The following is a 17,476-nucleotide window of genomic DNA, read 5'->3' on the forward strand; positions in this document are numbered from 1 at the left end:
TCCCTTGCTGAACTCTCAAGTTCAACTCCCTAGTTAGAAACCCTGTTTGAAGCATTGGTCACATGCCCCAGGAGTAACCCCAACAAGGATTCTGAGTGTCTTTTCCAGGGTCAGCCCTCTAGTGAGCTCTGCTTTACAGCAGAGAACTGTGGCTCCATCCCCCCAGAAGTCAGACAATAGCAGGCAACTGACTCACCTCACCTCACTCAAGCAAACTGACACACACTTGCCCCTCTTGCACTACTCCCAAGCTCAACTTCCCTAATACAAATATTGTTCAAAGCCCCAAGAGCAAGCCCTACAGGGATCCTGAGTTCCTCTTACAAGGCACTCAGCTAGCAACTGTTATGCATGACTGGCTGTCTGCTAAAATACATACAGAATGTCAGATCTCAGAAGCTAAGCAGAGTCAGCCCTGGTTAGTATTTGGATGGGAGACCACCAAGGAAGTCCAGGGTTGCTGTGCAGAGGAAGGCACTGGCAAATCACCTTAGTCTCTTGCCATGAAAACCCCAAAAGGGGTCACCATAAGTAGGCTGCGACTTGACGGCACTTTACACACGCATAAACACAAAAAACCCAATTAGAATATTATTCCATAGTAGTGATATTTTAATATGGTTTGGTAACATGAGGGTAAAATGTTTCTTTCATAAATAAAATTTAAAATATCTGCAAATAATAGGTGAATGACAAATTATTTGTAGTATGAATTCCAGTTCGGGATGTGCTTATTGTGATACCCAGAATTATTGCTGCATTGTATAAATGAAGTCACACCAAACACACAGATAGGTATGCACTGGTTGTCTCCAAAGTGCTCACATCATCCTTTTGAGTAGTCATTAAAATGAGCAGATACCACAACTGCTGTTTTGCAGACTTTTCAGATTCAACCTTTTACCTTTTTCTAAGTCAAATGGGTCTTTAACACATTGGGCCGATGATATTATTCTTTGATACTACTTCTACTGCTTTAGTCAATGTACCGCAATTGTTCATTCAAAGCTTGTCTATTAAAAACATGCTCTTTGCCATTCACCTCTTCTTCCAGCTCATGACCTATAGCTTTTCTGTTTATCTTTGGAACTCTAGAACCTGCATACTGTATCCATTGCCTGGTTCCCTATAGTCTTATTTTTTTTTTTGCCACTGCAATATAGTGAATTCTGTTATCCTTTATGATACAAGGTCAACTGTGTGAAGGAGTGGAGCTGCGGCCATTACTAGGCTTGTCAGCTAAGAAGGAACCAAGAACAATAAGGAAGTACATTCAGCTGTGAGGGAAAACCCTCTTCTCCCTGGCATCAAGTTTTCTATGTAAAAACAACTGTTTTGCATTGAAGAACATTAGATCATATAAGTCCATACCATTAGTGTGAAATACAGTCCAACCACAGATTTACCACCTCAGAGAGATTAGACCATAAGTGATTGCAATAAAAAGCTAAAGCTAGATAGTGAACAACAGACTTTTGTTTCATTAAAGTCCAATGGGCTCACTCAAATTCTGCACCTACATTTAATTTTGGAAAGCACACTGCTTTAATACTTGGATATAGTTGGAAAAACTATGAAATGAAGTTTAACACAATCTGTTATAATTTGTGAAATTATATTAATGGTTTCAGCACAAACCAGTTTTATCTTTACAGAGAAAGGACTGCCTTGTTAAACTGTAATTGTGGTATGGCTTGTTTCTTCTATTTTACTCTGATAATTTTAGAAATATTTTGCATTAAGTAGTTGGCCAAGAATGATAGTGAAGGCAAGTTAACAGTTCAAGGGGCTAATTCCTCAGTTATAAAAAATAACTTTTAATATCTAGAACAGCATGTCCAGTTAAGAGCAACAACCCAAACTACATGAATGCACAACTATGGATGATTTGGCTATCGTACAGTCAACCTACATCAGCACCTACTCAGTTGAACATGCAGGTTTCTTGGCATTCATCCAGGAGGACTCTTTCAGATATTAAAGGCAACAAATACTTTATAGCTGTCAAAAGCCTAATATATGAATGCCAACTAGTCTCTCTCAAAAAGTCAGCTATGAAAACAGCACAAAACATGCAGAATCACAAACATTGACTTTTACTATTTTTTAAAAAAACACCTTGGTATTGTAAATATGTTAATACATTGCCCAAGTATCAACAAGCACCAGTAAGAACATGTCTGCATATCCCAAAGGCTTACTCTTTACTCCAGATAAGGGACAGTTCTGTGTTAAGGTAGAAGTATGGCTTATATAGCCTCCAGTTTCACAATATATCCAACAACTAAGGTGAACTAAAAATTCAACAACTTTGTTTTTAGCAATAAAATAATCTCTACTTAATTTTTTAAAAATATGTATATATCACTATTATATATTCTACATAAATAATTTTTAATTGACCATGATAGGTCTGCCTAGTTATTAAATGTTTGCACAAAATTTTATGGGGGGGGGGGGTTAGCACTAAGAATGCAGGGAGGCAGGCTATGAATTTTACATTTTGTTTGGAATCCAAAGATCAGCACAAGTAATACAATACTTCCCATGGGGGTTTTGACTTATGTTTCCCAATCAGCTCTTCCAGCCAGAAGGCAAACTACATTGGTTCTTGTAGGTTATCCGGGCTGTGTAACCGTGGTCTTGGTATTTTCTTTCCTGACGTTTCGCCAGCTGCTGTGGCAGGCACCTTCAGAGGAGTAACACTGAAGGACAGTGTCTCTCAGTGTCAAGTGTGTAGGAAGAGTAATACTAGTAATAGTCAGAAAGTATCCAGATAATGTGCTAATGAGGGTGTGGTATGTTAATATGGAACCATTGTATCCTGAAGTGATCTGTTAATGTGTGAAATCCAAAGCTAATCTGCATGGCTATTGTTGACTGTAGTCTTTGTTAGTCTGGTGGTTTTCAAGACAGGAAGCCAAGCCTTATTCATTCTTAAACTCTCTTCTTTTCTTCTCTTCTTTTCTACAGAAAAGAAAGTCAACAATACTTACAGGACAATGGTTAGCACATAACCTTTGTTACTTTTTGCAGGACAATGATTCAGCTCAAACCCAACCCCTTTCTGACTATGTATTACTCTTCCTACACACGTGACACTGAGAGACACTGTCCTTCAGTGTTACTCCTCTGAAGATGCCTGCCACAGCTGCTGGTGAAACGTCAGGAAAGAAAATACCAAGACCACGGTTACACAGCCCGGATAACCTACAAGAACCAATGAACTCTGACCGTGAAAGCCTTCGACAATATTGCAAACTACATTGATATGTAAGGGACTTTCACAATTTGTATCAGTCTCTTTAAACCTTTTGGTGTACCTAAAGTATCTCTTTGGATTGGTGGAGGGGCTGTGGCTCAGTGGTAGAGCATCTGCTTGGCATGCAGGTCCCAATTTCAATCCCCGGCATCTCCAGTTAAAGGGACTAGGCAAGTAGGTGATGTGAAAGACCTCTGCCTGAGATCCCAGAGAGCCACTGCAGGTCAGAGTATTCAATACTGACTTCGATGGACCAAGGGTCTGATTCATTATAAGGCTGCTTTATGTGTTCATGTGATCAATTGATTTGAATTAGCTATGGCATAAATATTACAAACTTACCTTATTATTTATCAAGTAGTTTTCCTGTTGCTGTTTATTTATATTTTACCTTGCTAAATAGCATGAGTAATATGTAAGAAAAGAAAGGTGTCAGTAACTACTAGGGAAAAAAAGATTTTATCCCAAGTCAGGTGCTGTGTTCATGTGCTGGATTTTCTCCTTCTGTCTGAAGTCATGTGCTGGCTTCATTCCACATTGTGGTATGTAGTAGCAGTTGTTAAAAAAAAACCCTGAGAAGTGAATCTCAAACAATAGCCTTGAACTACTGCATCAAATTAACAATGATAATGATAGTTCTTCTAACAGAAGAAGATGGAACAAGATTTTGGTTAGCTCCCAGTGAAACTAATTTTAAACTGAAGAGCAAAACTTCGTATCACAATAATAAGACACAGTAGGAGCTTGAATTTATTTAAACATACCAAGGCCATTTCTTCTACATCCAAAGTTTCTGGGAAATTTTAGAACTGTTAAACAATGCATTACAAAAAAAACCCAGTGTTAATAGTATGCATCATACTGTAAAATATCCACCTAAAAACCTACGTACACTTTATAACAACTTTACTCAGAAAATGAAACAGTTTCTGTATTCACAGCACTGCTATTCAAATTTACTTCCAGCCATAAAATATTGCATCAAGTTATGGAGACCCTTTAAATATATATATATATACTATTATATCCAACTCCTTATAAACCCTATTTATGTCCAAACCACAGCCAACATTAAATTTAAGTTGACCCCCCCCCCAACAAAGCTTGCTTGATCGAATGCAGAAGCCAGATGGAATTCATTAAATCTAAACATACAGGGATTAAAAATAAATCCTCCAACACATTCAGAAAAAGAAGTTGTTTCAGTACTTGGAAAGGTAGAGTTTGAACATATTCAGCTGAATTGTTTAAAGTGAATTAACATCTTTTCGATAGTCTTGATTAACACATAGATTAACACATTGACAGAAATATTTATGATTTTATGTTGAACATTAACCTACAGACCTTTCCAGATGGAATTTTATTATACAGGTCTTTTGAACACCACTCAATAAACATCAGGCTAATTAAGTTTCATCTATCTAGTATAATGTACCTATGCTATTTGTTCCGCTGTTTGTTTATCAATTATAAGTAATTTTTCCTCCAATGTGTGTGTGTGTGTGTATTCCATTTTATTTAAAACATGATTCCATTTGTAGAATGTTAAAGCATATCTTAATATATTATTCAAACTGTATTGGTACAAAAACTGAAACAAAACCACAGTACATTTATACAATCAAGAGAATTTTTACAGAAATATGCATTCTAGTTTTTGAGTTGTGTTACAATCAGTGAGTACAGTACAAACAGCACCTGTTTATAAATTTTGTTCTGGAAACAAAATGATTCTATAGTACCCAAAGACTTAAGAGTAGGGATTAACTGAATACACTGGCATTTGGACAGCAAAGCCAAACAAATTCTGCTAAGGCAAGCACAAATACAGCAATTTGTAGTTTTATACTTCTGCCAGGAGAAAAACGTGTGTGTGTGTGTGTGTACATACTTACAGCTTTAAGTCTCCTTTCACTGACAAGGTTCTTTTAAGGACACCCTTTTTATACTTTGGAAAGAAGTCCCGACTCTGGAGCACTTGCTTTAATGAGGTTTTGGATATCTTTAAACTTGGGATGATCTTTGTCAGCTATCAGCTGCAACAATATAGCTTCGCTAGTAGTAACAATAATCCCAGTGCGAGCAAGACGCTGAAAAAGCAGAAGCAAATAAAGGATGAGGAGACACCATGTATCTGGTTGGTCAGCTTAGAACAATAAAACCACTGCCTTTAGTTGTTGTAGGGGTTTTGTTTTTTGCAATAATGTACTAATGTAACAATGTACTATAATTATTTCTAAAGGCGAAAATGTCCATAGAGTTCAAGGAATTTCAGTGAAGCATTCAGAAGTCACAACAAGCTCTAGTTAAGCGCAGATTGTGCACTTGCACACCTTGTTGCTCTGCTCACACATATGCCTCTCTTCTCCCCATCCCTACCTGAGCACAATTACGGGTTATTGGTTTGAAAAAACTTCTGGTTTCCCATGAACCTCAAAAAATGGCACCTAGGTGAACTAGATTTTGTTCACTCCGCACAAACATGGATTCAATGTCTGAATTAAACCATGGTTTAGAATACTAGCTTGTGAGGAATATATACATTTCAGCTCACCTGGACACTCGCATTTGTATGTAAAGGAGATCAGAAGTCTGTTTCATTCCAGGAATGCTTAATCATGCTACATGAGAGGAGGGAGGCATGCGTTTGAGTATGGCAGCAAGCCTCGTTCATACAGAAATTCTGGATTGTTGGGATGTCTACATGCAGCCCAGCTCTTACATAACATTTTATACGGAGCAGACAAGGAATAAAATACAATTTTAAATCATTTCTGTAAAACAAGGTTACTTTCAATATAGGTACAATGAATCACTGCTAATTACATATAAATTAGAAGGAGGAGGAGGAGTTGGTTTTTATACCCTGCTTTTCTCTATCTTCAGGAGTCTCAAAGTGGCTTACAATCACCTTCCCTTTCTCTCCCCACAACAGACACCTTGTGAGGTAGATGGGGCTGAGAGAGAACTGTGACTAGCCCAAGGTCATCCAGCAGGCTTCATATGGAGGAGTGGGGAAACAAACCCGATTCACCATATTAGAGTCTGCCACTCTTAACCACTACACCATGTTGGCTGTCAATTACTATCCATTAAAACAGTTAAATATGTGATTTACACCAAAATAAGAGAATCGTTTCAGGATGAAGAGATAAAATCTTTGCACTGTATATGCTTTTCCACCTTTAAAAAATTTTTAAAATACAAAACCCTCAAGTCCAAAATTGGGAATGGACAGCCAATGCAGCAAATCTTTTTTTCTTAAAATAATAATAAAGACAGATCCAATTATGATGTTTTACATTTGAGGACTCTGTCCAGCATTGATAAGCATTTCACTAGGATCTGAGAAATCTATACAACACAACATAGAACATATTTGGATTTGCATTTGGGAATGCACAGCATATGACAGAAGAAGTCTCCAGAGCAGTCATCCATGGGTGTATTTGGTAAGAACTTTTAATATTTTCCCGATGTGGATTTAATATCTATCACATTCTAATCCTGCATTTCCTTCAGGGATCTCAGGGCCAAATACAAGGCTCTCTTCTTTATACTCACAATAACCTTGTGAAGCAGGTTAGGTGTGACTAGTCCACACTCACTTCATGAGCTTCACAGAAATATGGGAATTTTTACCTGGTCTCCAAGGTCCTAATCCAACCTCTGTATCACATTGGCTCCCACTTAAGTTAGAAAAAGTAAACACCACACATAGATCCTACCATATAAACATCTGGAATTATGTCTTCAGGGGCCTTGGATTCAATTGTGGACTTAACCTATGCATTACACTTTCCATATATACTGAGGCAAGGACTCATCACATCTGGAAACACCTTTTAAAAAATTAAATCCTCAATTCAGCCTACAGAAGGCTTGTTTGGGAATGGATAACAAACATCACATGTTTTAGACAGTAGGCTAAGCAAGAAAGAATTAAATGTAACAGTATGTGCTCACTGTTGTTTATAAACAAGCTTATAATCTCAATTGCTGAATAAGTAGCTGAATAAATCTGAAAAACAAGCAAAAAGCAAAAGTGACCAGCTTTTGCCATAATATCAGTTCAACTAAAGGAACAAATGGATAGACCAAATAAATTAATGAAATGGCCACAGCCAGCGCTTGGATACTTGTTTGTAGACCCTCTGTGCTATTCTTCAAATCACCATCAGAAAAAGGAGGTTAGTAATTAACATTTCAAAATTTGTTAAAATACAGCCTCAGAGATTCCCTCTATGTGGTAATGAAATCGTATGTAGTAGTATCTGATATACAACATTTCCCTGTAACAAGCTAAAAAATACAACTCCCAAATGAAAGGATGATGAAGATAAATGGATTCCAGAGAAACCTACTGAGCTGATGTTTCTCTAAATTAACTAGTGCCACAATAACTAAAATTATGTGCAAAATCATTCTGAGTTATGTGGGCTTATTTTTACACCAGTCCAGATGAGCTATCCCAAAACATAAACCTTTATTATGTATCTCCTAGGATGGTTATCCAGCCTAGAGAAAACTTGACTTTCTGCATGCCATGCATCTAAATTAACTAGTGCCACAATAACTAAAATTATGTGCAAAATCATTCTGAGTTATGTGGGCTTATCTTTACACCAGTCCAGATGAGCTATCCCAAAACATAAACGTTTATTATGTATCTCCTAGGATGGTTATCCAGCCTAGAGAAAACTTGACTTTCTGCATGCCATGCATCTAAACGCAGAATCTGGAGGCTCAAAGCAGCCTTCAAATAGTAGTGGACAGCTGACTAGACTGGGGCACGACATAATCCTGCAACTCTGTCTGAGAAAGTATGGGTCTGAAGTATGGGATAGCAAGTTTTGCAGAAATTTTTTTTTCACACTATATTTTCTATTCCAGCAAACAGATTACATATACTTTTTGCTTATTAAGTCTCTGCTAAGGACCCTGAATTAGGTTTGTGAGCATGCAGAATTCCTTTCACTTGCCACAAAACTCTCCTAGCATTATTTCCTCATATTTGGTAAGACTGGCAGATGGAAGGAACATATAACGAAGCTAGTTGTGAATGACCTGGGTTTCCAGGAATGCTGAGTTGTGGCACTTCTGCAACAAACACCTATCTGAATCTGCAATATAGACTGGCCGTAACACTTATATTTTTAGCTTTTAACTAACTTTTGCACTGTATTTGCCACTCTTATCTGATCGAACATCTTTAGCAGCATGAAGAGACAAGAACAAGAGCTTGTTATTTTATTTGCCCTAGACTTTTTTATAATTTATGATGCTGTAGATAAATTTTGGTGCAACAAGAAATGCCACTTTTATTACTACTCTGCTTTGCATCTGAGCCTGTGGCTATAATCATTCTTATATTCCTTGTGAGTTGTTAGTGTTACACAACGAATTACATTAAGCGAATTACATTAAGCTTTTAGTTAATCAATTGTACTGTTTCTACCAAAAAACTGAAGTTATTAACTGTAAGGATTTTCGAAAAGCTTGCCTTTTATTTTTATTCCACTCAGCAAGCACACAAACATATGCCATTATTAGTCACTAAAACGTTACATTTGAATGGTTCTACACAAGCTATAGAACAAAAGTGGCAATATAAGATCTCTATCTAGCGAGGTGAGTTTTCTCAGCAATGAGGTGAACAACATTTCATGTTTCATTAAACATGCTCTCTTTTATTGTCCTGCTGTTTCCAACTTTTAAGTGCAGGCCACCAAAGTATGAAATGATAAAAATCATTAAGTTTATTTCTTCTGCAGAAAAATAAATGGTTACTACTTGTCTTCTTTCCCTGCAGTAAAAATTACCTATCATCACTATACCTACTTTTCAACATTACCAGATCTGCAGATACTTGAATCCAAAGACTGGAGCCATGAACAGACAAGTCTTTCTACAAAACTGAAAAAAGTTTGCAGAAAAATCTGAAATCCCAAACAATTACATTGAAAGGATAAAACCCTCAAAATAGAAGAGGCTTTTAAAAAAGAATGCAGTCTCAGTGGTATTGTACAGGTTAGTTGGAAACCGAAACAGTACTGTCAGCCTTCAAACTTAGTTTCTATAAGTAAAAGGAATGGCTCTTTCCAGGACTTTTCTGACCTTTAAGGGAGGACTCATCAGGGCCAGGCCCGGTAGCAACCACCAGGCCACTTGATGCCACACAATCTGCATGACTCACCCAGGACTGCCTGCTTGCCTTTGTTCAACAGCAATCACCCCACAAAAGCCAGTGTGCTGTAGTTTTTATAGCATCAGACTAAGAATTGAGAGACCCAGTTGAAATTGTCAGTCAGCCATGGAAGCTTGCTGGGTGACCCTGAGCCAGTCACATACTCACAGAGCCTAATGTAGCTCAGAGGAGTTGTTGTGAGGATAAAATGAAGGACAGGAGAATGATATGAGCTGCTCTGGGTCCCGCACTGTGGTAAAAAGGGTATAAATGAAGTAAATAAATAATAACTATAGGTGAAAGCAGAGGGACAGATAAAAGGTAGGTTGGCTGGTGAGTATGAAAGAGAGAAGGAAGCAGGGAAAGGTTGTTAGGAGAGAAAGAGGAAATAGTGTTGGAAGAGGGATACAAGTAAGGTGAGGTACTCCCCCATTGCAGGTTCCTCCACTGCACAACTGTGTCTGGCAGAGCATCTAATACTGCACAACTCACTATAGTTTTACGGATAGATGCTCCTGGGGGAGGGAAGGTGGAAAAGCTGAAGATGAGGATAGAAAAAGGTAGGCTGGGTGGTAGGTGGGTATGAGGGAAGTAGGAAGAGCCTATCATGGCTTTCAAAAAAGTGAAAGAGGAAATAGTAGGGAAGGAGAAACTGGGATGCCCCCTGCAAGTCCTTCTGGCTCCCTCACTTGTCTTATATAAACCTTAAACCTTTCTTTAAACAATCACTTTAGTCAGCCTCAATGCAAGCCCACCCAAAAGTAGTTACCTCAAGGGCAAACATTCTATCCATCATACTTCTTGATGAGGTTGCATCTGCCACAATGTGAACTTCCAGACCTCTGCCCACCAATTCCAGTGCTGTCTGTTGGATGCACACATGAGTCTTAAATAAAAAACAGGGGGGAAATAGTTTTAACAATAATTACATAAAGTACAAATAAAAGTACAAGGGTGTTCAAAGCTTGAATATCTGTATGCCACATTTATAATGTGAGAAGGATCTTGAATGCAAGAGACTTCGTTTAAAACAAGTTTGGAAGTCAGCTTTACCAACTGTGTTTAACCTTTATCTAAATAGGAACATCCTATTGCAGTAGAAAATCTGTTAAAAATAATAAAAGTACCTACTTCTACTCCAAATAAAACAACACTGCGAACTCCAGGAATTTCTGCTAATGCAGTCTCGACTTCAGGCAACACCATAGAAAACTTTGTTTTGGGTAAGACCAGTTTCGCTCCAGTTAAGTCAATTTCTTGCACTGTGCTCCCAAGACCTTTAGGATACTGCTCTGTTACAATAATAGGGATTCCTAAAATCCGTGCACCTTGAAGCTGCAAAAGGAAAGATCCCAGATGAAATGAAACTACTATTCAAGCGATAAAACAGTCAGTGATGGTAAAAACTCAGTAGCAGTAGATGCTATAATGAGAAACCAAGTGAACTTACCAATCGTTGCCCTACACTGATAATATCTCCAAAATACTTGATAGCGGGTCTGAATCTCTCTTGCATATCACAACAGAAAAACACAGTGCTTGAAGGTGTGAGGTTTCCCAGGGTAGTTAGCTGAGGGAATGAAGAACATTAGAGATTTAATATTGCAAATCAAGAGGAAAAAAACTTAACTTGGCTAGATCCAAATAGCTATTTTAGGAGAGTCCATAGCACAATTTGCATCTAATAGGATTTTTTATACAAGAGTCATGCTTTTATTGTGAGCAGCCTTAAGCAGGTCTGTAGAAGCACCGTATATATGTTCTAAATAAATACTGAACCCTCAGGTACATCCTCATGTACCATGGGAAACTGAAGTTTGAAACACAGAAGACCTATCACAACCCTTTATTAAGCATTTATTTACTTTTTGATTCTAGCCATTATCTTTAAGATTAATTGCATATGGCTTATCTGGGTTTGAGCCAGGTATCAAATGAGTATTCTAAATTTACTTCAGTGTCCTACTAACTTTTAAGATTTTTTTTTAAAAAAAATTTTTAATAACAACAACTACATGTGGAAAAATGCCTTCATGGCAATACCAAATTTCCCATCTATGTATGTTTGCTAACCTACTACGGGATAGATGCCATCAGCTACCAAAAAATGTATTTTAAAAATAACAAACCTCTGGCAATTTAAAAGCAAACTGAAAATACTAAGCTTTGGAAATGGCAATTTAAAAGCATAAATTTAAAAAGATGGAAAAATTAAAGGAAAGAGGACAAGCGGCATTATTCCACCCACCTTTTAGGTGAGGACAGATACAGCATTCTCAAAGGAGTCACACAGAGTTTTTCACCCACTAAATGACACCAACTTTGCCAATTGCATGCATGCCAACAAGTATGACAGGGAGATGTATTATTCCTTGTATACTTGCTGAACTGTACATTTTTTTTATTGCTCTCTCATATACACATTCTATTTATTCTTTATCTTTAAAAAAAACCTGCTAATTTTTGTTAAATTGCAAGACTGCTTGCAGGGATTGGAGTGGAAGATATTGTGTTGACAATTTCACAGATGCTATCCAAAAGGAATTTCACCATCTTGAAACTGTGCTAAAACTTGCAGAAATTTTCCCCAGAGTATGATCCAGACAGAAAAAATTGTGCATGCTTGGAGGCCATCAACGGTGGTATCATATCCTCCACTCTTAAAGTGTTATCTTTACCCTTATTAATTTTACACAACACACAGAAAGAAGCCTTGATGCTCCAATGGAGGGCAAAGACCATGAATGCCATATACTTAACCCATGGCTAAATCAACCTTCTGACAAACAGTAACATTACATAAGACCTCAATTTACATTTCAGAAAGAACTGAAGCCCAAGAACCTATTTGGACATGAACTTTTAGTTTCTGTTCAGACACTATTAAGTCAGCCCCAAGACTTGGAACCCCTCGAGCTTAGTTTTTGAGCACCCACATTCATGTAGACTGTACAGCTTCTAAAAAGAGGCTTCCCCGATATTTGTCACTATTAATTAATCCAAAAGTGGTGTACTTGCAAACTATTTTAAAGATAAGCAAAACCTGTGCACACTAGTTTCCTAAATAAATTCACTGAATTTAATTAAATAAGAGACACATGAAAATCAGATCAACACTGCAAAGGTATTCTTGTTTGGAATATAAAAGTAACCCTCTAAATTTAGTAATCCACTAATTTCTTCTTGTAATTTTGACTATTTATGAGTGTATGTTTAATGCAAAATATTTGCATTAAGGAGCAAGATTCAAAGTGCCATACATGCATAGGAATTTTCCCATCTCCCTGGCCCTGCCAGTGGCACTCCCTGAACGTTTCCCCAAAGGTCAAAGAACAGCATCCCAAAAGGCACAAGAGGATGCTGCCAACAGAAAAAAATTGGCAGCTGTCCCCCCACTCAATGCATGTATGGGAGTAATGTGCCTGTGGATTCTGGCCACAGGATTCTGCTTATCTCTTCACAATCCTGTTATTTCTGAATTATTTCACTATTTCCTTTTAAAATAATGTAATATTACTTTCCTTGGTCCCTGTTGGTACAAATATAAACAGGGTATTTATGATAGTTAATCTTTACAATGGCTAATGGTAATCTTATCCATGTTTATGTGAAAATCCTATTAATTTCAGTTTGCTCCACTTGCCAGTAAATGTGCTTTGGATTGAAGCCTGGAACACACACAGCCCAATACTAAGCATACTTCCGAATAGCCATCCCACTGTGCTCAGTGGATTCACTCCCAGAAAAGTATGCATAACTCACAGAGTTACATCCTTCTAAGCCCATTGACTTCAATGGATTTAGAAAGGTACAGTGGGACTAGTTTGGGGGGGGCATTCACAGGGTTTAGCTATTTACATTTTACACAGTGAAACACAAAAAAGCAAAGATAGTATTTTTCTTTCTTCTCCGAAATAGTGGTAACTTTTGCACAGTAGCATGCCAAGTTATCTTACATGTCTTTCATATTTTCATAGTGGCACTCATATTAAAGTTTAGTAATTTGGGAATTTGTTTAAACAATCAAATAACTTATAGCTTGAAAGGCAGATAATAAACATCTTTACATAATTAATATACAAATTATCAGAATGATATGCTGGCAGTAGCACTCCCTTACATACTGTGTTCATTCCAGGGATATTCCCTCATTCTTGCAATGTAACACACAAATCCAGTAGCTTCTGTATTGTTCAGCTCTTCTATGCATAGCACCAAAATAAGTCCCATCAAGTTAAAGTCAATCTATCCAGTTTACTCAAGATTATAGCTTTACAATGAGCGTTATGGAACATAAATATGCCAAAGAGCAAGTTATTTGGCATGCTAATCTTAAATGGCTTAGCTCTAGGTATGCAAATCTCACTTCACTATCTTTAAAGTAAATGTTATTTATGATAGAGATAATGTGCATGGACAATGTGCAAATTACCTGTTGCTTTGGTATTTTATTTAGTCTATGAAAAGGAATATGTTGCTTAAAACCATTATGCCTAATATGCATGCAACTACAAATAACATAAACTACTGATACAGTCACATTTCTTCAGATGTCACTTATACTTCTGTAACTCCATTATATGAATGTCTAATGCATCACTACTGACAAATGCATATTTTAAAATCCTTTTGGTGCGAATGATAGGTACAACCACAATTTGTGTAAAAAAAAGCCTACCATAAAACAGAACAAAGTGTTTCCACAGTGGAAGTGCATTAGAGAGAGATTTTAGGGGTCAGTTTTATATGTTTTTAAACTTTATGATTTTGCTTATAATAGCAACTACTTTCTACTCTACCATATGTGATTAGCATGAACACAGTTGCTTAGTAGATCAAAGTCTAAGCTTACTCAAGATCACTCAGGGCAGGTTAGTTAACACCTGTAAACACTTGTGTACATTTTCACAAACAAACAGTTCTATTTCAAGAAGGAAAATACAAATACCTCAAGATTTTCAAGATCTAATAAAGGCATTATGTATTGCTTCTCTTGGCAGTAAGTGAATTTGAGAAAGACATCCCTTACATGCCATAAAGAGATGCTTACACTTCAATTTAAACACATTTTCTGGAAAGTAAGTTTCAGAAATTTCTAAGGGAACTCAATTCTACACAGCAGGCTTAAACACTGGACTTAAGCACAGCTAACACTGAACAGGATCAGGCTGTTACTATACCACAAAAACAGGTCACAGTATCCAAGATACATGCTTTGCCTGTAACAGTCAACTGCTGTATTTGTCTTGACAGTTACAGAAAAGTTGCCACCATTGATCTTACAGTTCCCTTTTCACAGGGAACACCGGTCTAAAACGCATGGTCGCTTTAGCCTCCTTTATTCCCTGTTTCAGCCAGGATTCTGCCAGGATCAAATGAATGTTCGGTGAAACGAATGCGTTCGATCCTGGCCGAATCCTGACTGAAACAGGGAATAAAGGAGGCTAAAGCGACCATGCGTTTTCACCCACCATCTTACCTCTCCTTTTCACAATCTAGCAACATCTCTGAGTGTTTCTCAGTGAAACTGAGAACTTTTAATGAGTTTCCTCACATAATAACTTTAGATGTTGCTTCTAATATATCGTTTGCTGAATTTAATTCCACGTCCATCCTGGAATTAATCAATACCATCTCAACTGCCATACTCACTGAGGCCAACAGGAATCAGCCATTTCCTATGTGATTATGAAATACAGGTGGGGAAAGAATCCATCGCTTCTCAATTTCCTTCTCCTCCTGACTTTCTTCCAAAGGACTAAGAATTTGGAATACACAACATCACTCCATGACTGGAAGATTCTCTCCTTCCTCTATTCCGTGGTACCCTGTCTGCAATTTTAAGTTGAAAACAGAAGAGCCAATGCATGCATCGCTTCGAGTCCCATTGAAATCCATGGGTTTTTTTCCTGATAAGCCTTGGTTAGGGTTGGATTAGCCCTGACCTGGATGGCCCAGGCTAGCCTAATTTCATCAGATCTCAGAAGCTAAGCAGGGTCAGCCCTGGTGAGTATTTGGATGGGAGACTACCAAGGAATACCAGGGTTGCTGTGCAGAGGAAGGCACTGGCAAACCACCTGTTAGTCTCTTGCCATGAAAACCCCAAAAGGGGTCGCCATAAGTCGGCTGCGACTTAAAGGCACTTTACACCCACACAGGGGGGGTTACCGCATTATGTATTCCCAGGGATGTATTAAGAGTTTGAAACTGTTATAAAAAATACTGTTTGCACTTTGTCTGGCCCCTTTAGCTGTGAAGACGCCTTCCAACCATTTTTTAGCCATAGCATCAAACCCTTTTAAAGCGATGTTTTTTATAACGTCTTCAAACTCTTTAATACATTGCTGGGAATACATAATGCGGTAACCCCGTTGGATTGTATGGGAACTGGCGCAGAGGTAACTGAAAGCGCAATACAGCAAATCCCAGGTGCAAACCCCAGCTCAGTCAAGAATTCCTCACCACATACACTTAATCTTAATCAAGCTCCCTCTGGTCTCCATCTACTGGCCTAGCTTGGAGGTGTGTTACCAGAATTACGGGGGGGGGGGGGGAGGGGAGAATACATGCGCAGCACTCTAAAGGCACCACCTAAACGCTTCCTATTATTTTGAATAAAGCTCCTGCCTTCCCCATCTCCGTGGCAGGAAGAAACGGAGCTGGCGCTCTCCCTTGTCGGTGGTCGGCTGGCTAGCAGGCGGTGTGGAAACAGCCCCTCGCCATTCTGTAGGGCTAACTGGGAAGTTTCACCTCTAGCTCCTCTTTCCCGCTGTTCCTGGCCGGGAGGGAGAGGGGAAGAAGCAAGGCTGGCTGAAAGCAGCCCTCCGCCACCCACCTGTACCTGCAGCGGCACCAGGCGCACTTTGCAGCGCTCGTGCACCAGGAAGCCCTTGGGCAGGTCTATGTACTGGCTCCACTCCTCGGAGAACAGCTGCACCACGAACTTGCGGTGCATGTCGAGCTGGTCCCCGTAGAGGCTCAGGAACTTCTGGATCAGCGCCTCATACCCGGAGCTGTGAGGCACCGACGAAGGCCTGGCGAACACGGAGAAGCAGAAGAGCACCGGCACGGGGCCCGGCGACGGCAGGGGGGCGGCGGCGGCGGCCGCGTCCGTGAAGCGCGGCTCCGCTGCCGCCATGTTCAGGGGCGGCCGCTCCGGCTCCGCGCCGCCGCTGTTGCTGCCGCAGCTGCTCCTCCTGGTGGTGGTGCTGCCGCCGCCGCCGCCGCCTCCAGGCCAGACGGGCGGCGCCGTCGGCCCCCAGTCCCGGCTTCTGCTCCTCCTCCTCCTCACCATGGGCCCGGCCCTCCCCTGCTCTGCCTGGGCGAGACGCAGCCCGGCGATGGGGGCGGGTTCACCACCTTTCGCTCGCTCCGCTTCAGCCCAGCAGCACGTTGGCGGCAGGGGTCCAACCGTCGCCAACCGCCTTTCCCGCCTCTCCAGAGGGGGAGTCGCCAGACAGCCACACAGACGGGGGCGGAGGAAAGCCGAGCGTCTGGCAGAGGCAGGTGGACTCTGCGGGGGGGGGGGGGGAGAGCCGTGCCTGCTGTAGCGCTCGAGATGTGAACAACGTTAAAGAGTTGTGCTTCTAGAAGCGGGAACCCCCCCCCATACATAATTTTATTTTATTTTTTATATTAAAAAACTTATTTTTATAACATTAAACGAAACAAAATACAAACATAAACAATAATAAAAATAAATAAGAAATAATTAAAAAATACAAAAGAGTATCAATCGTATGCTCTTAGTAATACATTCATAATTACAAAATTGTCAAATCGGAAAACAAAAAAAATACCCCTTTTGGTCCTCCACCCACCTTAAAAAGCGACCCGTCACCAGACCCCCGAAGAAGCGTCTAAACAGGTTTAAAAATTTCCGTTACCAGTATAATAAAAAAGTAATAAAACTTATCTCTATAACTCACTAAAATAGTAAAATCCATTTTTGCCAGTTTATCCCAATATGTGACGGCCTTTGCCCAAGTTTTTTTTTATTCTTTCATGTCTTTTCCATGTAGGAA

The 17,476-nt window shown here is 39.3% G+C and overlaps 1 protein-coding gene across 1 annotated transcript; it reads right to left on the reverse strand.

The window, feature by feature from the left end:
• Window positions 1-5,140: 5,140 nt before the first annotated feature.
• ISOC1 (isochorismatase domain containing 1) lies at window positions 5,141-16,746 on the reverse strand. The gene is made up of 5 exons (XM_056848996.1): window positions 16,288-16,746; window positions 10,903-11,022; window positions 10,584-10,787; window positions 10,222-10,338; window positions 5,141-5,355 (listed from the first exon to the last, which is right to left on the reverse strand). The coding sequence occupies exons 1-5, from the start codon at window positions 16,744-16,746 to the stop codon at window positions 5,209-5,211; spliced, it is 1,047 nt and encodes a 348-aa protein (XP_056704974.1). The 3' UTR covers window positions 5,141-5,208.
• Window positions 16,747-17,476: the final 730 nt, after the last annotated feature.

The sequence above is a fragment of the Euleptes europaea genome, chromosome 4 (genome assembly GCF_029931775.1).
Source record: "Euleptes europaea isolate rEulEur1 chromosome 4, rEulEur1.hap1, whole genome shotgun sequence".
Lineage (NCBI taxonomy): Eukaryota > Metazoa > Chordata > Lepidosauria > Squamata > Sphaerodactylidae > Euleptes > Euleptes europaea.

What these genes read in the sequence shown, in the direction of transcription:
- ISOC1 (XM_056848996.1), bottom strand. Translation starts at nt 16,746, where the DNA reads ATGGTGAGGAGGAGGAGGAGCAGAAGCCGGGACTGGGGGCCGACGGCG. An exon ending in TCAGTGTAGGGCAACGATTG is followed by an intron (nt 10,788 to 10,902) that starts GTAAGTTCACTT and finishes TTCCTTTTGCAG; the next exon opens with CTTCAAGGTGCACGGATTTT. An exon ending in ATAGAATGTTTGCCCTTGAG is followed by an intron (nt 5,356 to 10,221) that starts GTAACTACTTTT and finishes CTGCTTTTTCAG; the next exon opens with CGTCTTGCTCGCACTGGGAT.